Here is a 26,883-nt window from a genome sequence, read left to right on the forward strand (position 1 = left end):
AGGTTCCAAACTCAAGTCAAGTTGGGCATCCAAAAATGGAGGTGCCCAAATTTAGGTGTCACTTTTGAAAACTGTAGCTCAAACCCCTTTGTGCTTCAGCCACCACACATGAAAAATGTGGATAATACCTATCTACTTTCATATAGCACATGAAAAGTACTGTGTGTGCAAACTACTTCACCTATTTCTGATCTTGTTATAATATTTTTAGTGTCTGAAAAAATATTAAAACTCTATCATTACTTCAAAAGATTTCATAGAGAAAACATTAAACCATGTTGGAGCAGAATTCTATTTTTAATCACTAGCTGTTAATCATTGACAGTATCCTCAGTTTGTATCAAGACAAATATTGAGCCACACCCTGCTCAAGAGACCTTATGCTTTAAAGGCAGACAAATAAAGCAAAGTACATTGAGAGAGAACCACAGGGAAAAAAAAATACTATAATGTTCTTCCCCCTGCTTGTGGTCTTAGTATATTTGCTTTCCAATTTTCCAGGAAAGCTAAGTGGTAGACCGTATTACTCTAAGGCCCCGAAGTACCTCACTGAATGCAATGAAAAGATGAAATGAGAATGACACAAATGTCAAATCACAGAAACAAATGGAAAACAAAACTTGAGTCACTCAATAAAGATACAATAGGAAAATACCCCAAGTACAGAAGTTAATCAGTTGTTCCTTATTTTAACTTCTTGTATCATATTTCTCTTGGAAAGGAGTCAAAAGTCAATTCCCATCTGAGATACTCATTGAAGTAATGAGAAATATTGCCCGTTTTCCTCATTTGCTTTGGGATACAAGGGGTAAAGTTTTCATTGCTACAGGAGGGATATAACTTAAGAAGATATCAGCTGTATAATAAGATGACTGTAAAATCTTAGAATTCATGTTACCTGCTTATTACTCACACTATAAAAATGATCCCTAATAGTTTTATTGCAGCATGAGTGTAAATGTTTGGGCTTCTGAACATTAAAGGCTGGATCTCAAACATAGTTTAGGTACAAGTAAATCACAGAATCATAGAAACATAGGATTAGAGGGAACCTCAAGAAACAGGACCAAGAATACATAGATTATCCCTGACACCATCTTCTTAACATATTTGAAGATTGTTATAGGTTCCCCCTTAGTCTTCTTTTCCCAAAACTAAACAAACCAGGTTTTTTTTAAATTTACAGGTCAGGTTTTCTAAAACTTTTAACATTTTTGCTGCTCTCCTCTGGACTCTCTCCAATTTGTCCACATCTCTCCTAAAGCATGGTGCCCAGAACTGGACACTGTACTCCAGCTGAGGCCTCACCAGTGCTGAGTGGAGCAGGACAAGTACCTCCCATGTCTTACATATGACACTCCTGTTAACATACCTCAGAATTATATTAGCCTTTTTAGAAGCTGCATCACACACATTCAATTTGTGACCCACTATAACCCCCAGATCCTTTTGATCAGTACTGCTGCCCAGGCAGTTATTCCCCATTTTGTAGCTGTGCATTTGATTTTTCTTCCCTAAATGTAGTACTTTATTGAATTTCATCTTGTTGATTTCAGACCAATTCTCCAATTTATCAAGGTCATTTTGAATTCTAATCCTATCCTCTCTAGTGCTTGCAACCCCTCTCAGCTTGGTGTTATCTGCAAATTTTATAAGTGTACTCTCCACTCCATTATCCAAGTCGTTAATGAAAATATTGAATAATATTGGACCAAAGCCAGATCTATGCTGGACCCACTAGATATAGCCTCCCAGTTTGACAGCGAACCATTGATAACTACTATTTGAGTATGGTCTTTCAACTCATTTTATAGTAATTTCATCTAGACAACTTCTCCTAGTTTGCTTACGAGAATGTTATGAGGGACTGTCTAAACCTTACTAAAATCAAGATACATCACATCTACAGTTTCCCCCTGATCCACTAGGCTAGTAACTCTGTCAAAGAAGGATGTGAGGTTGGTTTGGCATGAATTGTTCTTGACAAATACATGTTAGCTATTACTTATTATCCTCCAGATGTTAATAAATTGATTGTTTAATAACTTGTTCCAGTATCTTTCTATGTATCCATGTTTGGTTGACTGGTCCAGAATTCCCTGGCACTTCTTTGTTCCCTTTTAAAAAGAACAGATCCTATGTTTGCCCTTCTTCAGTCCTCTGGGACCTCACCCATCACCCATGAGATCTTGAAGATAATCGCTAATGGTTCTGAGATTGAATCAGCTAGTTTGTTAAGTACTCTAGGGTGAATTTCATAAGCCTCTGCTGTTAGATGTATACATCTAACTTATCTAAATAGTATTTAACTTTTTCTTTCTATATTTTGGCTTGTGTTCCTTCCCCCTTGTTAATATTAATTGTGTTAAGAATCTGGTCACAATTTACCTTTTTAGTAAAGACTGAAGCAAAATAGGAATTCAACACCTCAGCTTTCTTGATAGCATCCATTAGCTCTCCTTCCCCTCTAAGTAGAGGACCTACACTTTCCTTCAGCTTTCCCTTGCTCCCAATGTATTTATGGAACCTCTTGTTATTGCTTTTTATGTCCCTTGCAAAGTATAACTCATGTTGTGCCTTAGCCTTTCTGATTTTGTCCTCATATGCTTTTGCTACCTTTTGTACTCATCTGTAGCAATTTGTCTACATTTCCACTTTTTGTAGGATTTCTTTTTGATTTTCAGGTAATTAAAGAGCTCCTGAGGGAGCCTCATTGGCTACTTACTATTCTTCCTATTTTTCATTTGCATGTATGGGATTTCCATTTTCTATGAAAATGAAAGATTCAGTAGAAAATACACAGTTGTGACTTTCAGAATCAACCTATGCAATTCAGCAAGGCAAACTGTTAGTTTTGTCATGACCGCTGTCTTCCAAACTCCCTTGCACTCAGAGAGGGGAGGGAAGTCCCTGCTGTCATAACCAAAGCATCAAATCCAAAAGGACAGAACGTTAGGCAAATCAAAAATTTCACCTAAAAAGCTAACAAACTTAGGGCAAGTTATGGCATGGAAGCCACAGGCTACAGTTGGGGGAGGTGGGAAGATACGGATTTGCCTAGTAGCCTTGTAGAAGTTGCGATCAATCAGCTGCTCTCTAGAGCAGCAGTCCTCATCAAAGGAGAGCAGCTGTTCAGTCCTCAGGTCATTTTACCTGCCTGCTCTGAAACTAGAGCAGTTTGAACGCAGGGCAAAATACCCCGTCGCTTCTGCTCAGACCTAGCAGTTTCCCTCCCTCAGACCTAGCAGTTTCCCTCAGGCATAGGTCTCTCTGTAAAACCCTGCACTCTGGCTTTTGTGCACTGTACATAATCTACCTCTGGAGAGTACCAACACTTTTAATGTCCTTCCCCCTTAGATCCCAATCCTCTCTAATTTTGCCCACCTTCCTCTAATATTAAGTGTTGGGAAAAATCCTTAGCTAGTTTAATGAGCATGTTTGTTTTAAAGGAGCATTGCTGCCAGCAAAGAGAAAGCCATTCCCCCAAGGCCATTCTGCAGGGTTGTAGTGCTTTCACCCTGGATCCTTCTGGCTTGAAGGCCACTCTCACTTCTCCCCCCCCAAGTCTACCTGTGGACAGGCAAATGCAGCTCCAACTGCAGAGTGAACCTCATCATGTTTTGGGGAAAGGGGAAAAAGTCACCACAATTCAGTTCTGTGTTTGTACTGCACCTAGCACAAGGAGGTCCTGGTCCATGGTTAGGGCTCCTAGGCACTACAGCAATACAGATAATAAAATAGCAATATTTGCCATCTGTATTTCCCCTCACTGTGACTCAGTTGTCACGGCCAGGTCATTTTCAGGATAATAGGGTCTATATGCAGACCACTGCAAACACGGGTTATCTGTGTTCTTCACAGACCCCCAAATACAGTATACTCCTGATTATCCAAACAGCCTGGGCAACATGGATTTTATTCAGATAATCGGGATTTCAGGAGCCGTTCAGCAGTGGGGTGGCTACCAGGTCCTCCTCCTTGCAGTCCAGGCTAGGGGGAGATGTCTCTGCTCTATCCTGCCAGCCACCCTACCGTCCCCCGGCACCCTCTGGGAACAGGTGTCACTGGTCCTGCAGCAGTGCAGGGAGAACGCTGCAGCTCTGCTGTCATGCCCCTGCTCCATCACTCCTGTGAGGGTGAGGCTGCAGAGGTCTCCCTGGCTGCCACAGGAGCCATTCCTCAGCAGGGTGGCCTCCTCTGCACGCGGGGTCTCGTCCTCCTCTTCGCAATGCTGACTGTGGGTCTTTTCTCTATTATCCAGACCTCCACATTATCCCAATCCCTTCCTTGTCCCCCAGCATGAGAAAGATGCCCTCTGTAGCATGTACCTCACACCGAGGGACAAGGAAAAGATTTGGATAAATGAGACTACACTGTGCATCCGTTAGAACCACCTTTTATCACAGCAGTGTTTCATCATTTCCCTCCCCAATGGAATAACTGACATCTTGAGGGATGACTCAATGTTTCCCAGTACTATGACGGAATGCAGGAGACTATACCATCCCATCTCCTCTGTCTGGAAGACAAGTTTGCTGTTCCACAGCATTTTGCTATGTATTAACAAACTTGCATCAGACAACTTGGCAGAGCAGACATCATCAACAAAGAGACGTCTATGGCGTGGGTAAGAAAAGATAACATGCACAAGGCTCTTGTAAAACTATTTTTTCTTCTGAAATTAGATGTAGAGAATCAGACTCTGGAAATGGGTAAGCCTAGTAGTCATTCAGCCCACCTTACTGCCTATCCTGTAGAATGCACTGTACCTGGGATACAGTATTATTGCCAACAAAATGAAAATCAATTAAATACACTTAGTAAAAATCAGAACTGTAAATGTAATTAACAATGCAATTAATGATGACTAACTAATATGTAAGGATGCCCAGGTACTATATAAGTAATATGGTTTGAAAGCTTCTTTAACATATTCCAAACTACAATTAGTAACCTATTCTCAACTAGGAATAGCACAAGCACTTTTCTCCATTGTGATTTTACAAAAGAATACTACTGCTCCTAACTTCTGTTAATAAGAACATAATTTCTCTTGATAATAGGTAAATGTTCAGATTGTCTCATACTTGATTAATGGTCTTTTCCATCTGTACCAAGCTCAGGTTTGGGAGAGTGTTTTTAATAAAATCCACTATGGTTTCTAAGTTCTCATGTTGCAGAATCAAGGGTTTGTGACTTCCCAACAGGCTTAAAGCCACTTTAAATATAACCTCTGATCCCTGAAGAAAGAGCATATCTGTGAAAACAAAGAAAAACAAAAAGTACGTAAAACAAGCACATCTTTTGATAAGAATAATACAACAGTAAAATTTCCAAAGTATAACACCTTCATATACTATAGAGATCAAGAGACTAGAAATATTCACCAATCAGGCATTTTTATAATTGTGTTTTCTAGTTAAACAATTTTTTTTTTACAGTACCTTACACTAAAAGCGGAAACGGAACTTTTATAAAAGTTTTACACTGAAAAAGAAACATTTCTTTAATCCATGGAATTTGCATCACAGGAAGTCAATAAGACACACAGTGTGGGGGATTTTTGAAAGGATCAGATATACATATATTTTATGTCTGAACTGTATTTTCAGCTATGCTAGCTAAGTCATATGCTTCAAGGGCATGAACTGAGCAATGCTATGTAAGGCCTGGTCTACACTAGGAGTTTATGTCGAATTTAGCAGCGTTAATTCGACTTAACCGTCACCCGTCCACACCAGGAAGCTAATTAGTTCGACCTAGAGGGCTCTTTAGTTCGAATTCTGTACTCCTCCCCGATGAGGGGAGTAGCGCTAAATTTGACATGGCTATGTCGAATTAGGCTATGTGTGGACGGAAATCGACCTTAGTAGCTCTGGGAGCTATCCCACAGTGCACCACTCTGTTGACGCTCTGGACAGCAGTCCGAGCTTGGATGTTCTGACCGGCCACACAGGAAATGCACAGGGAAAATTTGACACGCTCCAGCGCCTTGTGGATGTTCTGCAGGACCGCAGGCAGGACAGAGCCCCCCTGCACTGTATCTGCAACCGCCCTCCCCCGCCACAAAGTCCCAAACCCCCCTCACCCAAAGTAACAAGAAGGAGGGGCGACAGGGGCCGTGAAAACTGTCACTGCTCCCCTGCAGAGTGCACAAATACAAGAAGGCTCTCATTCCCTAAATGTTGAGAAGTCCTTCCCTTCCTGGCTCACTGAAGCCCCAATCCCAGTTTCATCCCCTAACTGTGTAGTTGAGTATTAAAAGTAGTTTGCTGTTAATTACTATTTCCATCAAGTTTTTCTACAGAAGACTGTCTGTGAAGGGAGGGGGGGGGGAAGGGGGTTGTTAATTGCATAGGACAGTCACCTTTACCAGGGTACAGACATGGGGGCAGGATCAACAGCAGGTCACACACACAGTGCAGTCAGTAGGCACCCTGGTCGGTCTGGGAGGTGTTTTCCATGTTCTGTGTGGGTGGGTGGTACGTGACTTTGTGGCCTGGGAGGGCGGTTACAGAACTTATGCAACGGTCCTTGTCCCGGACCACAGAGCCACGCAGCAGGGGAATCTGTAACCGTCCTCCCCCGCCACAAGGTCACATAGCCCCCGCACACAGAGTCCCGAAAAGGAGGGATGGCAGGCTCCGTTGAAACAACCAGTCCAGCACTGCAGACCGCTCTAGGAGCAGGAGCCTGTCATTCCTCGAGTTTAGAAGCGGTGTTAACATCACTGCACACCCTACCCACCACAGTCTGCGTCCCTGTTTCAACCCTTTAACGCGAATTCATTAATAAATAAAATGTTGTTAATTAACAATGTTCCATTAACTTTATTTTTAAACGTGTGTTGGAAGGGGGGAAACGTGGTGAACGGGGTATGTAACCGCAGAAGAAAGTCAACAGTAACTGAAGCAGGGGCAGGTTCAGCTTCTCTGTAAAGAAACTGAACAGTCACAGGTTACGCTGCTCGCTGAGGAACCTAGCTTTCAAAGCCTCCCGAATGCACAGTGTGTCCCGGTGGGCTCTTCTAATTGCACGGCTGTCTGGCTGAGCGTAATCAGCAGCCAGGCGATTTGCCTCAACCTCCCATCCCGCCATAAAGGTCTCCCCCTTGCTCTCACAGAGATTGTGGAGCACACAGCAAGCTGCAATAACAATGGGGATATTGGTTTCACTGAGATCCGAGCGAGTCAGTAAGCTCCTCCATCTCCCCTTGAGACGTCCGAAAGCACGTTGAATGATGACAGTTACCCAAGACCACCCTCGACACATTTTTCCCCCCAGCATGCATTGTGGGGAAATCCCAGAATTCAAATGGGCAGCAAGGACTGCGGGAACTGTGGGATAGCTTCCCACAGTGCACCGCTTCCAATGTCGATGCTTGCCCCATTAGTGTGGACTCACAAAGTCGAATTAGTGTCCTTAGTGTGGACAAACAAATTCGACTTTGTAAGGTCGATTCCACAAATTCGAATTAAGTTAAATCGAACTAATCTGGTAGTGTAGACATACCCTTTATGAGTTCCTTCTCCTGTTCTGCTGAAATAGTGTACAAATAGCCAAATATATGAGAGAATGAATGTGCATGTGTCCACACATGCATGCGTTGTGTAGTGGGCTGTGGTTTTTTCTAAAGCATTAGATGCACATGTGGCATTATGCCCCATATTCTTCATAGCAATATTATTATGATATGATTATGGCATAACTATGATGTATTTCATGTAAGATATCACTGAAAAGGTTATGATTCTCTGAATATGATTATACTATTTGTATGCATGTATCATTTTGGTATCTGAAGTTAGGAATTTTGTCTATGCACCTATTACAAATGTGTTTACACCTGGGGAACGCCCAGTAGGCAGAAGGCAATCAGTCTAGATGGCTGGCTGGGAAAGGCCATTAGGAAGAACAATAGGTTTTAGAAAATGCTAATTTCCCACCAGGGAGCCTTCCTGAGGACACTATAAACAGCCTCTGACTCATGGCTGCTATGGCCCTACAGGGACATGTGACCAAGTCACCTGGTACTGGACTCCATCTTAGAATACCAGTGTTTTTGCACTGAAAGGCATGGGAACTAAAGTTGGAGACAAAGAGTTCCTGCCATATGCAAAAGCTATTTAAGGGGAGTGACATGACGTGGTTCTTCACTGACTCCCCGCCCAAAGGAGATGCTTGGAAACATCTGAGAAACAAGGACTGAACTGGGAGAGAAAGGCTGAACCTAGGCTAGAGGGATTTCTAGCCTGTGAAAGGAATACTTGGGGTTTTAAGCTGCAAGCAAGTGAAGAGTGCCTTTAAGAGCCTCCAGTCATCTTAAATCATCATTTAGGGTGAGAATGTGCTACTCATATCCAATTTCTTTAGTATATTAAGCTTAGATTGCATTTTTGTTTTATTTGCTAGGTAATCTGCTTTGATCTGTTTGCAGCAGTGGCTCCAGGCACCAGCGCTCCAAGTGCGTGCCTGGGGTGGCAAGCCGCTTAGAATCTATCTTTTGTAGTTAATAAACTTGTTTTTGTTTTGTCTAAAACCAGTGTATGCAGGAGCTATTACTTGGGGCAGAAAACTGTGTATATTCCTCTCCACATTGAGGGAGGGGGCAAATTTAATGAGCTTACACTGTACAGTTCCCTGTGCAGTGCAAGACTGTACAATTTGGGTTTACACTCCAGAGGTGAGTGCGTGCCTTAGGAACTGGGAGGTACCTTAGCTGAGCATTCCCATGAAGAGCTGATCTTAGCATTTGTGTGTAGCTGCAGCTGGGTGTGTCCCTTCCTGTGTGTGTGCTGGAGGGGGCTTGAGGCCTGTCACAGCAGTACAGTGTAAAGGGAGCCCAGGCTGGTGGGTCAGGCGGGCTCTGTGGTACCCCAGTTCCAGTTGGCACCCCGGGGGGAACCCATCAGAATACATCAGGACCATTATTTTTCAATTATTTAAGTGACAATTGTGTGTTTCACTAGCTAGATCAATTGCCCTGGTTGGTAGGGTGACCAGACAGCAAATGTGAAAAATCAGGACAGGGGGTGGGGAGTAATAGGAGCCTATATAAGAGAAAGATCCCAAAATCAGAACTGTCCCTATAAAATTGGAACATCTGGTCACCCTACTGGTTGGTGAGTTATCACCCAAGACATCCAGTACATATTTAAGCTATGTATAAGCTAGGCAATGCAGTGAAATTGGACAGTGTTACCTCTTCTTGTATGTGTTATGTTTTTTGAAGGGGGTCATGAGAACTCAATGAGGAAGTAATAGGAAGCAGCAGAATTTATTGTTCAGATGTCAGTTCTGAGCTTGAATGGGATTATAAATTAAAGAACTTTAATAAATCAGTAGGTATCTACACTTTAATTATAAGGACTGAGTGTAATCTTTCTTCAGCCCTATTTCTCACCTACTGGAGGGAAGTGGAAAACTGCATTAGGAAAATGTACCACACTGCGTATGGGACTTGAGTTAAAGAAATCAGTTTTCTAACAGTATCTGGTTTATTTGCTTTTTAATATAAGCATCTGATAAACATAATAATATCCTAACAAGCCACACGACTAATCACATTTGTAGTATATCTTGATATCTTACTAATGTAGGCTGTGTATTAATGCTGCAGGTGGCCCCATGAAGACAGCATCCTGGTACACATTCAGCACAATGCAGCCACAGTATCTAGCTACCTTTCAGCATAACTTCCTTTCCATCTCTTCCTTTTTCCTTTACAAACAGCTGACAATCTAGCACAGGTCTTTACGGAGACAGGAAATACATGAGAGCAACCCTGCAGCAGCCAACGATACTGCTCACAATCATCTGGCCAGAGGAGGTACAAAAAGCTCTTTTCCTCCATAGACTCTCTTGCTACTAGACCTCAAAATCTGCTCTGGGTTTTATAGAGCGACTTTCATACAGGAGGAAGTATCCAGTATATTACACAAAGTTATTAAGGGGAGGGGAAAACCATATGGAGGGTAAGTGGATTTTTGTTTTCAGTTCAGGTTTGCTAATTACCAAATATATCTGTGTTTATACAAAGGCTTCCTATCTCTCTTCCTTCTACTTCAACCTGCAAATGAAGTCATGCTGCTGAACTGGTAGCATCACAATAACTTACATGGCAATAGGCTGATGCCAAACACATCAGAACTTCATGATCAAATAGAAGGAGAAATTGAGCAATGAGGGAAAATGCTAATGTCAAAACCACAAGTCTCTCTGGTGCAGCAAAGAACATAAGAAAACACTGGCTGACTACATTTCTCTGTACAAATATTCTCTCTTTTGAAGCTTGCATCAGAATGAAAGTTTCCCCCTACAGTTCCTTGACTTTACCCTGAAGTCATAACTCATTTCACTCCTTTCCTGTATTCATCTCTCTCTCACAGAGGGACAGACAGAGCATGAAGCACATGTAATAACTGATAATAAATCTTATATTTCTGCCCCAGTCATCCTAAAAACAGTGCAAACAGCTCCAGTTCCAATTCGGTACATTCTATAAGAGGTAGGGCTGCTCTGAAAGATGTAATGGAAAGTGAGCATCTGTCTTCATGTGTCTATAGAAACTTGAAAAATACAGGACATTGCTCTTTAAAGGAATCTACAGTATTTAATATTAATACAGAGAACACCAAGTAAGAATCAAGAAAGATGAAGTACAAAGCAGAACCTAATTAAGCAGAGAATAATACATCTACATGACCCAACACTTGCCCCTAGAAGAGATGCAGATTAACTCAAAGTGACCTATACAGTATTATGGTATGAGCTGGATTGATTTTATACTTCTGAAATACCTCACTCGTATATAAAATAGTGAGCAGTGAACAAAGGCCCATTTGTTTTAGGAGCTTATCCATCCCTAAGGCTTGCTGTAAGTGGGCTGCAAGCCAGCGACAATGCAATGTAGGCATCCAAATTAACGTCAGCATGACTGGCAGACATCAGGATTTCAAATCAAGTTATCTACAATCTTGGAACAGAATAAATGTTGTTCTTCCAAGTCTCCTCCACCACTAAGTAAATAGGAGGTTTTAGAGAACCTTTGTTTTGCAGTACCCTCACATGACCTTCTATTCTGAAGTGCTGAAAGCTTGGACAGATGGAGGAAAAAGGAAAAAGGCAATTTTGCTACTTTCTAGCATGACACAGCTTTGTAACTCCAGAACTTCTTTATAACCTATGGCTTTAATACACTGGAGTATAGCCTTCAGAAGACAGTGGGCTGTAAGGTAGTCTAAATGCAGTGTACCTTTAACTACTACATTGTTACATAGCAATTGGGTTGCAAGGAGTCAAGGAATGAAAGATTGGTGCATATGTGCCTCATGCACTTCAGTCCAGAGTCTCTAGCCAGCAGTATCTTGGCATACACCCTGGTCTTTACCCAGCAGGACCAGGCAGTGTGCATGTGCCCTGAGAATCCTCATGCTCTGCATCAAGGGCATATAAGGGCAGAGAGCACCAGTGCTCCTCAGTGCCTCTGGCTTTGAGAGGGAGCTGGCAGTCTGCGCGACTGCCAGCTAATTTCTACTGAGTAGTTAATAGTTTTGATATTTTTAACAGCTTTTAGTATGAAATGGTCAAAGCGGAGACTCTGAGGTTACTGCCTGGGCATAGGCAATAGTGGAATGTGCATATGGACAACCACACAAAGGAGAATGGGAAGTTACTCGCCTGTACGGTAACAGGAGTTCTTCGAGATGTGTTCTCTGCATGCACATTCCACAACTTACCCACCACCCCTCACCGTTAGAGTCCTTATCCTTGAGATGCTGCAGTTGAGAGGAAACTGAGGAGCACTGGGGCACTCTGTTCTTATATGCCCTCGATGCAGAGCATGAGAACTCAGGGTCATGCACTGTCTGGATACTGCTGGCCAAAGATTCCAGACTCAAGTGAATGAGGTGCCCATGCACCTATAATGGAAAGTGCATATGGACAACACCTCTCAAAGAACTCCAGTTCCTGTAGGGTAAGTAGCTTTCCGCTGAACGGGCTGCCCAGTCAAAAGTTGGCAGGTAAATCAGTTTGCCTGGTTAGTCTGCATTTGAGACACTAGAATTCAACTTTTTTTTCTTCCTCCCTAGGAATCTAATAAATGAGTGGTAAAACCAAAACCTCTCAGGTTGTGCAAAACTGAGTGAGCAGTTGTGTAGGAACTGCCTGGTTCCCAGCACTATGTGCAGTATTGCCAACTCCAACCATTCAAAAATCATAAGATTGGTTTAATAGTGACAATTAAAAAAAGAAGTTTGAGGTTTCTATCTTTCTTCAGGTTTCTGAGCCTTTGGCATGGCTGAGGATGAGAAACTTTCATTTTAAAAAGGTGCCAGTTCAAGATTCTCACCTAATCATATGCTCCCAGGAGTTGCTGTTTTAAGAAAGCCACCAAATATTGTGAGTTTCAATGCTGGACCTGTGCTTCTGGGAAACAACTATGATTTTTAGGAGGTGGTTTTAGTCTCACATGCTCCTCTGCTGTGACAAGACCCTAGTTCCACATAAGTCATTTACTTATCTCAACCTTTTATTCCACTGTAAATTCCTTGCTTTTTAAAGCTCTATAATCTTCCAGTGGCAAATTAAAAGCAAAATACATGATATGCAAATCTATATATTGAGGAGTCACAAATGTATTAGGTTGGGCATAAACTAAAAGCATGTGTCTTTTATGTATCTGCAGTCAAACAGTTCACACAGGATCATACTGACACATGATAATTGATAATACAATTAATCATGGATGATTGAAAAGAGGAATGTTGATTATAAACTCAGTGCATGACACTTTGATTTTCATTCCAGATTCCTGAACAGAATTATTGTCAGTGAGGCTAGCCTGTTTAGAACACAACCTTGTTCCCTGATTAGGTGCTGTGCTCACCATAACTAGCTGTGTATCAAAAAATGCAGCAAATATAGATTTTATCTATCTAATCTATTCCATCATTATCACCATGGTATCTTCCAATTCCATATTTTGCATTGACTTAAACAGGAACAGGACTATTCTCCTTGAAATACATATTTATGATTTGCTTTTGTATTGAAAAAGAGACTGATTAGAAAGGTTAGGAAGGTGGTCATTTTAATGCATGAGTCATTAAATCTTTGCACCTTGTGTGCTTGATCCCTCAAATCTATTTACCAAGATAGGAAATGAGAATGATTAGAGGCACAGAAACAACTTCCATACAAAGAAAGCTTTAAAAGGTTGGGAAGAGAGGAAACAAATGAAAGGACACGCTAAAGATATATGCAATGATGAAGGGCATAGAGACGGTAGACTGGTAAATAGAAGTGCTCATTCTCATAAGAAAAGATCATGGGGACATTCAATGAAATAGAAAAGCAGAAAATTTAAAACTGATAAAGGGAAATAAATACCTTTTCATGTAACATGCAGTTAGTATACGGAACTCATTGCCACATGATATTATTGAGGCCAAGTTCTTAATAGGATTTTTCTTTTTAAGGAACTGGATATTTACATCGATGCAGACAATGGGTAACAATTTTCAAAAAAGTGATACAACAGCCTAAATAACATTGGGACTTAGGTGCTTTTGAAAATTTTACTCAATAGCCAGAGTTAAAATAGCCAGGGTTATTCTTCGGGGCATCACCCAATCTCTAACTAAATGTTATTTAGGAAGAAACTTTCCCTGTGGATAAGTTGTCCATAACTGTGACTGAAAGGTTTTTTGCACCATTTTCAGAAGCAGCTGGCCCAGACAATTTTGGACGCAAGCATACTGGAGTATGTGGACCACTGGTTTTACAACAATTCCTATGCTCTGAAAACAATGCTTGATTGTATGTTTCTCTCGATGTGTTTCTCTGTACTGTGAAGCTAATGTATTTCTAGGATATATAGCACCACTGTACTATACTATACTGTCTCCTGGGCTCTTATATGCATCAGCTCCTGCCTATTGCCTAAGCAAGTGGCTCTCAACTTTTCCAGTCTACTGTACCCCTTTCAGGATTCTGATCTGTCTTGCATATCCCCAAGTTTTACTTCACTTAAAAACTACTAGCTTACAAAATCAGACATAAAAATACAAGTGTCATAGCACACTCTTACTGAAGAATTGCTCACTTTCTCATTTTTACCATATAATTACTAAATAAATCAACTGGAATATAAATATTGTACTTCCATTTCAGTGTACAGTATATACAGCAGTATAAACAAGTCATTGTCTGGATGAAATTTTAGTTTGCACTGACATCACTAGTGCTTTTTATGTAGCCTATTGTCAAACTAGGCAAATATCTAGATGAATTGATGTACCCCAGGGGTACGCGTACCCTTGGTTGAGAACCACTGCCCTAAGCAAGCAACTAATCTGGTTGAAATAAGTCATTCTTGTTGTCTTATTAACTTTTGGCCAGTGTATTTGTTCTTAGTGAGGCAATTCATTCATCTACGCGTGGCTCCACTACAGCGATCCAGGCAAAAAACACACTTTTTATTTCAATATATAGGTATAGTTAGTTGAGCCACCCATTTATGGGTATACTGATTTAGTCATGTATCAGAGGTGTAGCTGTGTTAGTCTGGATCTGTAAAAGCGACAAAAGAGTCCTGTGGCACCTTATAGACTAACAGACGTATTGGAGCATAAGCTTTCGTGGGTGAAAACCCACTTCGTCATGCATCTGACGAAGTGGGTAGTCACCCACAAAAGCTTATGCTCCAACGTCTGATTTAGTCATGGGTCACCAATTGCCTGGTTTTGAGTATGCATTCTATTGTATTCCTAGACCACTGTGTGACAACACTGGTCTTGTTCACCTAATTATAAAATGTTAGGCATATAGCTCCTAGAATATCTAGCTCCATATTTATTGGGAGATATTGGAAAGAGAAAATGCTGATGAAAGAGATGGACCACAAGTTCTAATACAAAGGATCAAAGAGATTGATCCAAGATTCAGAATGATCTACCTGTTGAAGTCAGGGTGGAAGCAACATACAGAAAGTCAACGGATCTACACTACTGCTTAAGTCAATGTAACTTATCTCATTCAGGGGTGTGAAAACAACACCCCCCTGAGCGATGTAAGTTACATCGACTTAAAACAGTGTCCACACCACGCTATGTTGTCAGGAGACTGTCTCCTGTCGACATAGCTTCCACCTCTTGCGGAGGTGGAGTAATTATGCCGATGGGAATGCGCTCTCCCATCGGCATAGTGCATCTTCACCAGATGTGCTGCAGCACCGATGTAGCACGGTAGTGTAGGCTTGCCCTAAGGTGTAAAGAGAAAGACAGAGACTTACTCCCCACTTGTACACAACACTCGGTGATGTCACCAAGAGGGGATGAGAGGGAACAGGCTCTATGAGTTCATTTATGCAAGCTAAATTGAAGGGATGGACAAAAATCTAACAGTTACTATTATAACAAAGGGACACCAGAAATAAGATATGAGAGGATTAGTGCATATGGAATACTGGTGAACCTTGAAAATATATAAGGAATCAACAACATCAACAACAGATGTAATGCCTGCAAGAGAATGGGCAATGATGGGTCTGGAGTCAGGCAAGCGGAACAGTGTAAAATCTCAGAAAGTGTCTGACCAGATGTTAAATGAAAAGATTAGATCCCTACTGAATACTTCAGGAGCAAAGCAGGCTAAAGTTAGCACTATTATACAGCATAGAACAATGTTGATATAGCCTCACTGCAGCAATGCCAGCATTCCTTTGTGAAGGGGAAGCCTTGGACACTGCAGAAGTGGGATTTCCAACTTAATGAACACAGGAAGGCTCAGTAATTGGGAAGTATTATAGCACTCGGCTGAAATGAGAAGAATGAGGCAATCCAAAGAGAAAAAAAAAGTTAATAGAGGTGAAGAGACAAGACAGTCAGTTCCAACCTTCTACTGTCTCTGAACAGCATTTTGCTATAAACTCCACAACTTCGCTTCCTATAAATTGACTTTTGTCACTACACAATACATCAGTGGAAGGACCTATTCATCAAAAATAGGATAAATATTGTCTTAGGTGTATGAAACAGCCTGGACCCTGTAGCAATACAAACACAGTTTCAAGAAGACCAGAAAGGTATTTTTATGCAGTTACCGAACACTCTGGCAACAAATCCCAGGGGAAACTGAGAGGCAAACATGGTCAGGAACCAGGGGGCAGCATAGAGACTAGGGCCAATCTCATGCTCCTCCAAGTGATTGTAGAGATCTCTATGGTAATCATGAAGAAGTCTGGAAAGTTGATACATCTGGATCTGCAAAGAAGAGAAAAAGAAATGAAGAACTGACTAAGAATAACAGACTAACTGAAAGTTATAAGAACAAAGCTCATGCTACACTTTCTCATGAGAAAGAAGGAGTGAAAAATATCAACCAATTAATGTTCAAACACACTTATAAGAAACTAAAGTAACCTGGAGCCTTTTCAGTGACTCAATGGGTAGCACTTCATGATTGCCCACATTAACCACTCCTCTCACCCCTAAACTGGCAGAGGTAATGCTCCCTGTTTCAGAGTTCCCTGTATTTTCTCCCTACAATAGCAAACTATGCAGGGCTATCTGAAGACACACTTTCATACAAGGGCTACTTGAATGTAAGTTAGTCTTAAGCAACAGAGTTGTGTGTGTTTTTCATAATTTCCCCATTGCCTCTCTTAAACTGAAACATAAATCTCTTTAAGATCGAATCCTCTTTATAGCCCCCTTCTCCTCTTTCGTGATTCTGCATTGGAGTCAAAAAGCAGAATCTGACAATCACATCACTAAAAATTATATTGCTATTATTAGCAGCATCCTTTTTACAGAGGCATAAAAAACAAATACCTGTAAAATAGTCATGTCGGGACGATACTGTTTCCTTAGGCCCATGTCAAACATAAGAAACTTCAACATCTTAAAAGCATCTTCTTCAGTCATATGAAGCAGCAGAACTCCTGCTACAAAACTAAGGCCCTGGCAATACCCTACTTCCGGATCCAGAAGAGAATAGGCCTTCAAAATATTGTAGAGTGACAGCTGCCCAGCTCCCAGTTGTGCTGAGAAATAAGGATGTGTTGGAAAGGTGCGTCCTGTGAAAACAACTGAGGTTAGCAATTCAAACTTTAAACAAAACAAAACAAGCTTGCTAGGTTACCAAGTTAAACAATCTTTTTAAGTCAACTTTCAATGCTGACATTATTGAGTTTATTATGTAAGGCAAAGAGAGCTTTTGTACCTTAGAAATATACATATTTTTGTAATTTAAAAAAGACATGGCTTATCGGCAACTGCTGGGGTCCAAATAAAGAAGTCTTAGACCAATGTTCAGCTATTTGGGCCAGATTCTGATCTCAGTTTCTCAATCATAAATTGAAGTCAGTGGTGTAAACTTCAGATTTACAGTGATGCAATGATAAGAATCTGATCCTCTAAACCTAAAGCAAACAGGACCACCACTTCCACCCTCTACTCATTATCAAGGAAGTTTTAATACTTCTTTTGTTCCAGGGCAAGTGAAGTGTCTTTTGTAGTTGCCCACTTGTTAAATATCACCCCACCCTTCAGCTTCTGGAATGTTGCTGCACTGCTCCTGCTGGAGGTGTGCTGGCAGATACCATCAGGGCTCTTGTTTCAAAAAGACAAAGCCTGGGGCTGGTTCTTCCTGCATTCTGGTTACTGCTCTGAGCTACCAAGTGAAAAGCCTGCATTTGATTATTTCTGAGTCTGGTCTCATGGCTGCCAAGGCTGTTAAGGAATTGAGCACTGCAGAGGCAGTGTGATTAGCTTCCCAAGCGAAAGAGCAGCTTGCATTTTTCTGCAGGGACTTCTTTGCCTAAGCTAGGAGTTATTCTAATACATTCTTATGAGAGATCCACATAGCCTCTCTCTGTCAGCAGCAAGGCCCCCCCCAGCACAAGTCATTCAGAGAGAAGATATAAATTGCAGTCTAGAAAAAATCCAGTACAGAGGGGGGTCCTGAAAAAGGAGTGGGTGTGGTGGAAGCAATGTTGCTGATCTCACTATTTGGTGTATTTCTTAAAGCCCTAGCTGCTGATGGAGTCCTGTAATTAGATGAAAATCAGCTTTTCCTTAAAACAAAAAAATTTGGGGCCCTCATAACTGCAGAGAAAAAGCTTAAATATGTGACCTAAATGCACCCTTAAAGGCTCAGATACTAAAAGGTAAATAAAAAAGCTCTAAATTTACTTTTGAAAAATATTGATTTTTAAGCTAATGCTTGAAGTTGATAAGTTTGGGAGGAGCGAGAATACTGCAGGCATTTACCTCTGAACATGGCACATCCCTACACTGTAGCGCCAAAAAGCCACAAGCCAACAAGCTCAGCAGGAGAAAAAAGTGAATGTAAATCCAGTTATTTGTTCCACATTCACTCGTGCATTCTGAGTCAGAAATCTCCCATTGACTTCAACAGGCTTTGGATCAAGTCCCATGAAAGGCAAGATATAAAAGTCATCTTAACGTTAAGTAGACTGATTTTTTTTTTAAATGTACTGAAGCTACAAACTCCTAAGAGTTCTGTAACTGAAAGATGAGACCAAAAAAATCCTCTAATTTTTAGTTTATTTTGTTCATACACAAAGTGCTGTCAAATCCACAAGTGAAACAATCTCAGATTATCCTCCTCAACTAGCCAGTTAAGACTTTGGAGGATCAGGACCTACATCAAATGAACCTCGTGGCTCTAAGGTGAGCAGAGATTCTCATGTGTAAGTCTTTGCAGGATTGGCCACTCAGTTTGTATAGATACTTCACAGAACAAGAGGGAAAAGAAGTTTTTTAAAAACCCAAACAGGAAAATGTGATTAAAAAAATAATTTAAAAAAATGGCAGAGAAACTGAGGCAGGTGCAGTACATGATTCTATATTTTTTTAATTGAGCAGAGTGTAAGCTCCTTGGGGCAGGGACTGATTTTTTTGTTCCATGTTTATACAGTGTTTATACAGTGCCTAGCACAATGGTCCTAGTCCTAGTCACTATCACAATACCAACGCAAATACATTTCAAGCAGACAGTGATCATCTGATGGTTCTGATAACAATGGCTATACCACTGTACAATTAAGTATATCCCCAACTTCAGAATGAGACACAAATATTTAAATATTTATACTAATGCATAATCACAACAGGATGCTCCAGCTGAACTGTATTATATTGATTCATGGCAGCTGTGCTGTCACTGCAGAGTCTTCAGTGCCTAGCAGCACACTGGGCATTGTTTAATACAATTCACGTCCTTTTGAACCTTGTTTTCTTAGGCAAAGTTAACATCAACAAGGATTTGTCTTTCTTCACGACTCCAGCTCTGACAAGGTCAGATTCCAATGCCCTTACTCATAGTTAACTGTACTTTTCAATTCCGTGAATTCATTGGCACTTCTTGTGCTGCTCATTAGTTTTAACTATGAGCCTGGCTGTGCACCTGCTCAGGAGTGGGGGCATGAACTACTCACATTGCCAGCTGCAACACAGGGAGGGAGAAAAGGCCAGCATCTTCCAGTGGGCTGCTACTGCATGTGGGCAGAGCATGGCAAGAGCCATGACCCAGCAATACCAGGAGAGATAAGCTGGAGTGCCGATGAGAAGCGCAGTCAGGAAAGTAACAAATACTTTCCTCATGGACAACCAACCTAATTCTCAATTACTGAGGGACAATCTCCACTTATTGATATATTTTGCTTTCCACAACCAAATCTCTGTACAACTTTTCATGAGTGATGTACCCGAGTATTCAGATTCTAATATGTAAACTGTATTGTTAAATCTATTCACCTAAATTTGGGTTATTGCTGATTATGTACTCTATGTATCCTATGCCTTGAAAAAGGGTAATCTAAGTACTATACCCAGATGTACAGACACTCTTTTGTCAACCTATGTATTATATAATTTTTTAAACATTAGCTTTAATAAAAATTTTAAGCTACATGTTGAGAAAATCCCTCTTGTCCTCAGAACACACAGGTTCCACCAAACAGCTATGCATTCTTACACAAGAATTTTTGAAGATCTATTTCAGATAAACGTATCTGATAGCCTAGAGAAACGCTAGTTGAAACATGCAAATTCTTTGTAACTACCTGTCCAGCTGTTGCTGCTTGCCTGTTCACAACATTTTTTTTTTTAACCTCCCTCCTTAGGAGTATTTAGTTTTCTTGTTTCATCTTATTAAAGTTTTAAGGCTTGGTCCGTCCTTCAGATACCGCTTTCTCATACAGCTTGAAAACGTTAACGACTTAATTTATGCAAAAGTGCACAATTACTACTTTTGCCAGGACACGCATTTGTTTTATATATCTGAGCACATAACTGAGACCATGAAGAGACAGTGTGTGCACACACACTTTTATTAGCATGGGGCAAAAGACCTGTAGGCTACTGAACCATCAAGCCCCAAAAGTCTGCTGGTGAGCCATCTTATGCAATATTGACTAACTACAGGAAATGCTAGCCAGACCTCCCTCCACCCCCACCCCCCAAAAAAACAAAACAAAACAAAAAAACTTCATACTATGAAGCTGACTAGCCAGAGTAGATTTCAGATAAGATCACTGAAGCCTATATTCCCTTCTCTATTCTTAGCCTATCTGTGTCACCCTGGGGCATGACCCAGGTACCCCTTGGTGCCAACTGGCAGAGGAAACAGGGGTTGCACAGGGTTTTAGAAGGATCCCCTGGGTTGGATATCTGCATAATATTTCACCAAAGGTGGCATGTGAGGTCTCTACCAAGAGTCAGTTGCTCACTGGTCGACACAATCATTGTGAGATGTACATATAGACAATCCTTAAACAGTTGGGTATCTATACTGAAAATTATGCTCTTAAGATCTTAGAGTTAAGTCAGGTCACTGATAGGTGACATACCTTGGAAATGTTCCTGTCGGACAGGATATAACTGACACATATAGTTGGTCCAATAAAAGATATTACCATAGCCATCTTGTTTCTCTAATATCCTGATGCCGAGTGGCTACAACACTGCATACACCTATCTCCCTTTCTGGCCATTTGTGTATTGTATGTTTCACAGTGTATGCTAATTTGCAAACTGATCCAGGTGCAAACTGCGAGATTGCAAAATTTACAGGAGAGGAAATCTACAGCAGAGGGTCTCAACCTTTCCAGGCTACTGTACCCCTTTCAGGAGTCTGATTTGTCTTGCATACCCCAAGCTTCACCTCACTTAAAAACTATTTGCTTACAAAATCAGACAGAAAAATACTAAAGTGTCACAGCTCACTATTACTGAAAAATTGCTTACTTTCTCATTTTTACCATATAATTATAAAATAAAATTGGAATATAAATATTGTACTTACCTTTCAGTGTATAGTATATAGAGCAGTATAAACAAGTCATTGTATGAAATTTTAGTTTGTACTGACTTCAATAGTGCTTTTTATGTAACTTGTAGAATTAGGCAAACATCTAGATAAGATGATGTACCCCCTCTGCGTACCCCTGGTTAAGAATCACTGATCTACAGGACCAAACAAACAGTAGGGAGCTGCCCTGTTAATGAATCCAGACAAAGGATTGGTGTGGTACATCTTGGAGTTCAATGAAACACCTTCACCTAGGAGGCAACTGACAGCATGCCTGCCCCATGGAACAAGGGTCATAGCCTGCCTGCTATAAAGCACTACAAGGATTTTGGATCAGCAATACTTGGTTAGACATGAGAGTATCTTGTTAATTAACTCTAGGCTCAGTCTAGAACATGTTAGGAGGGGTCAGAAGCTGGAAAGAGGTGTGGCGGGGGTGGGGACTTGGGGGAAGGGGTGAAATGGGGGCATGAGGGGGCAGAGCAGGGGCAGGAAGAGGTGGGGAAGAGGCGGGGAAGAGGCGGGGAAGAGGCGGAGCAGGGGCAGGAAGAGGCGGGGCAGAGCGGGCTGGGGCCAGGTCGCTCTCTGCTGCCGGTGCCAAGTCCCCCGCTATCCCTAAGACCGCCCTGGACCCCACAGCCCCTTGAAGCATGGGGACCCCCAACACGCGGGGCCTGGGGCAGTTGCCCTAGTCTGTCCTATGGACAGCCCAAACATTGGTGGAGCCGGGCCCAAGTTCCTGAATATTGGTGGAGCATGGGCACCACAGGCCCATATAACTTGCTGCCTATGTGCAGAGGGACAGTGGGGCCTGTGAGGTCTAGAGGAGAGTGCTTGTGTGTTGCTTGTGGCCGGTGAAGATGGGGAGCTGACCCAGGGCAGGCACAGCCAAGGCTTCCTGATGCTAAGGATGGGTGATGCCTCACAACACTAGGTACTGCTGGGAAGCGTCACATTGGGACTATTCTTAAAAGTTATTAAAGGCAGATCAATGGCCACTGCTCAGCCAACAAGCTGTGCAACTGGAAGTGCTCTATATTCTTTTGCTTTTTTCTTATTTTTTGTGCTGCTAAATGTTGGAATGCGATAGGCTAATAACCCTCAGCACTGGCTGTGACAGAGCAGTGCACTGGGTAACACAAATATTTAAATACTCATAATGTGAATTGCAAGCAGTTGGTTGGCAGCCGTAGAAGTAATATCATGATCAAATCTACATCAGCCAAAAACCCTGCACAAAAATGTCCTCATTTTAAATGTGTTTTTGGCCTTTTACTATCAGCCCTAAAACAAACAGCTTTGTAATATAACAAAAATTATTTAGCCAGATTCCCTCTCCTTTATTAGTAATTAACCATCTCTCTCCACTTTTCCGAAGAATGCTAAGCTCTTTGTAGTAGATGCAAGTGTAGCCATCCACCAACTAGAGGGGAGAGGAAACATTCTTCTCTACCATATAACATCTGTATCACTTTAACTAATCCTAGCCAATTCCCTCACAGCTTGGTACCTGTGTAAGCTCACCTGCCTCTGCTGAAGGAATTTACCTCTTTTCCTCACAAGTAAGAGCTTGTCTACACATAGAGTTGTTCAGGTACAACCCTAGGCACTAAGACAATCCCTTACAGTAGAACCTCAGAATTATGAACACCAGAGTTACAAACTGACCAGTCAACCACACACCTCATTTGGAACCAGAAATATGCAATCAGGCAGCAGCAGAGACAAAAAAACAACAAAAAAGCAAATACAGTACAGTACTGTGTTAAACCTAAACTACTAAAAAATAAAGGGAAAGCAGCATTTTTCTTCTACATAGTAAAGTTTAAAGCTGTATTAAGTCAATGTTCAGTTGCAAACATTTGAAAGAACCATAACATTTTTTTCAGAGTTACAAATATCCTCCAGTCCTGAGGTGTTCATAACTCTGAGGTTCTACTGTATTTCAGGAAAGGATGTAAAACTTCCTCATACCCAACTACTTCTGGTGAAAGTCTGTAGTATATTTAAAACTGCCTGATTCTAGGTTTAAAGTATAGTTCATTCAGTTATACTCTCTATACAAAGAATTGTAGTTTGTCTTCCCACATGCATATTACTGCCAAAGTTTACTGATTTTATTAGTCTCAAACACAATTTTACCATAATCCTTGGTTACTGGGGAAAACCAACCTAGGGCCCAATCCCACAAGGGGTTGAATACGCCTTTGTGCTGATGCAAAAAAATAAAAATAAAAAGATCCAACTGCAGGATCAGAATCTGAAGGCTCAGTTGTGCCCAACCTCTCAGAGAGGGCAAAGACTGTATACTCTATCGATGACAACTTCTATATGAAGAATTAGGCCATGGTCAACCTATTCCACACCAGCCAGTGATATTAGATAGGGGCAGAGGGAGAAAATGTTACACCCTCCTCAAGGATGACACTGCAGCCATGCTTTCTTGCCAATCCTGAAAGCATCGACCTTGTGTGAGGAACAGTGCCTCACAGGTGCTCTTGCTGGACTAGTGAGTGCATCTCCCTAACATGGGGCTGAGGTTTAATGCAGCAGTTTAGTCCCTACATGGGGGGGCTCCAGGCCCCAGCACGCCAAGTGCATGCTTGGGGCGGCATGCCACGGGGGGCTCTCTGCCGGTCGCCAGGAGGGCGGCAGGCGGCTCCAGTGGACCTCCTGCAGGCGTGCCTGCGGCGGGTCCGCTGGTCCCGCGGCTGGGGTGGAGCATCCGCAGCCAAGCCTGCGGGAGGTCCACCGGAGCCGCGGGACCAGCGGACCCTTCGCAGGCACGTCTGCGGGAGGTCCACTGGAGCCGCGGGATCGGCGACCGGCAGAGCGCCCCCCACGGCGTGCCGCCGTGCTTGGGGCAGCGAAATCGCTAGCGCCGCCCCTGGTCCCTACTGCTCTCAGCTAAATTACTATTCTACAAAAATTCTTTATTGGACTAATAATAATAATAAATATGAGGTCCACTAGGTTAGCTATGTGCTACCTCTTTAGGTTTACTAAACAACATCTAAAATGCTCAATGTGTATTAGTCATTTAGATTAAAGCAAAAAGTTGTACCGATTTTCCCTCAAGTTTTAACCAATTAACCAAATGACAGTTGGTTAGCTATTTACAATTCATGCCTTCCATAAATGACAACAGTTTCATTACAATTTTTAGTAATCTATCCTAATGATTATTCTTTCATGGACCTGTGAAAAAAACCAAACCATAAACCACATTCTCCTTCCATAGTACTCTGAAATACAGGACCAGTTTATTCATTTATTGTTGTAGAATTCAATGCATGTTCTTTAGTCTTAGAGTTAATCAGGGATTACAACTGAGGAATAGTTGGAGTCTTATAAAAATAGATTAAATGTTTGTGTTTGAGACTGTACACTGCATTAAAACAATTATCTAGGAGGAAAAAGGAGAATATTTATGTTTTCAACAGGGCTACAGGCCACAGCATACCAAGTAATTATGGCTATGTAAGCAAAATTTTAATTGCCCTTCAGCCCCTAGCAGATTACTCCTGGGGGAATTCTGTGCCAAAAAATTCTGTGCACAATATTTCAAAATTCTGTATATTTTATTTGTTAAAATAATACAATATAATCAGGCCACTTTCAATTATTTTGGTAATTTATTTTAGAATATCTGTCAGCAAGTATTCCTGTAACAATACAGACAACAAAAAAGATTCAGGAAATGTTTTTTGACAAACATATTCCTTACTAGGCATAGTAATACTGAACTCTGAATACAAATTAATTTAAACTACAATACAGAAACGTATTTCCTGCACTCCACAAAAACAGTGCAAAGGCGTGGGGGAGGGAGGGCCAGGGGTAACAGAGGAGCTGAGGGACGTAATTGCTGAGAAGGAGCTTGAGTGTGATCTTGGAAGGTTGTTGGGTGTGCGTGGGAAAAGTATGCAACAGAGTTTTTTTTTGTGGAGGAGGGATTGTTAGGGAGTTGGGGAGCCTCCTCTGTGCAGATAGCCTCTCCTATTTAGTCAAGCACATCTGTCCTTGTATGTTCCTGCATCCTCCCATGTGTCACTGCATCCCCACTCAGCCACTGCTCCTCCCCCCATCCCCATGTGTCACTGCATCCCCACTCAGCCACTGGTCCTCCCCCCATCCCCATGTGTCCCTGCATCCCCACTCAGCCACCGCTCCTCTCCCTATGTGTCCCTGCATCCCCACATAGATAACCCATCTCCCTCCAGCCCCAAATGTCCCCTCACACCCACTCAGCTACCTGTCCTCCCCCATCCCCATGTATCCTGCTCCCCCACTCAGCCAACCATCCTCCCCTGTCCCCATATGTCCCTACACCCCCTGGTCCCTGCAGCCCCATTTGGCCCTGCATCCCCACTCCCATTTAGCCCCTAGCTCAATGCTTTCACCCCACTAGCTCCTGTGACCTCACCCCATCTGTTCCCACCACTAGCCCCTCCACTAGTCTACGTGACCCCCCTAGCAGCTCCTAATGCCCTGCTCTATCCATCCCCCCTATATCCCGTGCCTCTTTACTTGGCCCCACGGACAAGGAGCTGTGAGTAAGGCAGCTTCTCCCCATTCCTCTCCATGGCTGGCTTAGCTTGCTGCCCTCTCTTCTGGTGCCACAGCAGCCCCTGATGGGCAAAAGGAGTAATTGCAGCACCTTCCTGGCAGAACGTATTTTCTGCGGGGGGGTGGGGGGGAGTAGTCTGTAGGGGACATGAATTCTGTGCATGCAAAGTGGCACATAATTCCTCCAAGAGTAATAGATGGCCCAAGATATCTGGGTTCCAATGAGGAAAGACAGCTAACAGTAAGGATAAGCCTGTGGCTGGGATCATGGAAGGTTAGGGACAGTCAAGGGAAACCTATCTCGGAATGGAAAAAACAAATCTCTTTTGGGTGGAAGCTATATACTGCTGGTGGGGAGGAGAGGCTGGAGTTGGTAGGGGACTACCGTTGAAAGAGGAGAAAGACTGCAATAGAAAATACCAGGAGAGGACAAGAAAGCAGCCTAACAAAGTTTGAGAAACAAAATGGCCGACTCATGAGTGAACATGGCTGGTATGTTGGTTGGGGAAGAACATCGCTGCTGGTCACAGCTCTTAAGAGGTCAGTCTTGGCAATGCGCCGACATAATAGGGGATCCACATCATAAAGAACACATGCTTCTAGGATTCAAAGTCTTTTGAGCTTAGTCCTCTTTTGTGTTTTGGGGCAGAACTGTTATATTTTGGCAATTTGAGAGAGAGGAGTAATGCTGACAAGGACAGAGAAAAGGAAAAGAAAAATGAACTGATATGTATGAAATAATGTCTTTTGGGTGGCCAAAGACTGTCACCTTTAACTCCCTCTCACTCTTAATAAAATTAGCTCAAATCACTCCTCTTTGATCCCACCCTAAAACAACAGTTTCACACAATTTAGTCTTAGTATCTTGTATTTCACCCTGATATTATGAACACCCTGACAAGCTTTAAATGAGATACAAGAATGAAAGATGAGTACAGGCAAAGATTTTCTAAAATGTTTGCCTAAGGTTAAGCC

General features: G+C 42.0%; 1 protein-coding gene across 7 annotated transcripts in view; it reads right to left on the reverse strand.

Moving 5' to 3' along the window:
• TBC1D1 (TBC1 domain family member 1) overlaps window positions 1-26,883 on the reverse strand; it is a 189,756-nt gene that overhangs the window by 7,110 nt on the left and 155,763 nt on the right. For all 7 annotated transcript variants that reach the window (XM_039540595.1, XM_039540593.1, XM_039540596.1 and 4 more), the window contains 3 exons: window positions 16,836-17,080; window positions 16,106-16,265; window positions 5,088-5,257 (listed from right to left, as the gene is read on the reverse strand). In XM_039540595.1, coding sequence (XP_039396529.1) covers window positions 5,088-5,257; window positions 16,106-16,265; window positions 16,836-17,080 — 575 coding nt within the window. The remainder of the gene's footprint in view (window positions 1-5,087; window positions 5,258-16,105; window positions 16,266-16,835; window positions 17,081-26,883) is intronic.

Source organism: Mauremys reevesii, linkage group 5 (genome assembly GCF_016161935.1).
Source record: "Mauremys reevesii isolate NIE-2019 linkage group 5, ASM1616193v1, whole genome shotgun sequence".
Taxonomy (NCBI): domain Eukaryota; kingdom Metazoa; phylum Chordata; order Testudines; family Geoemydidae; genus Mauremys; species Mauremys reevesii.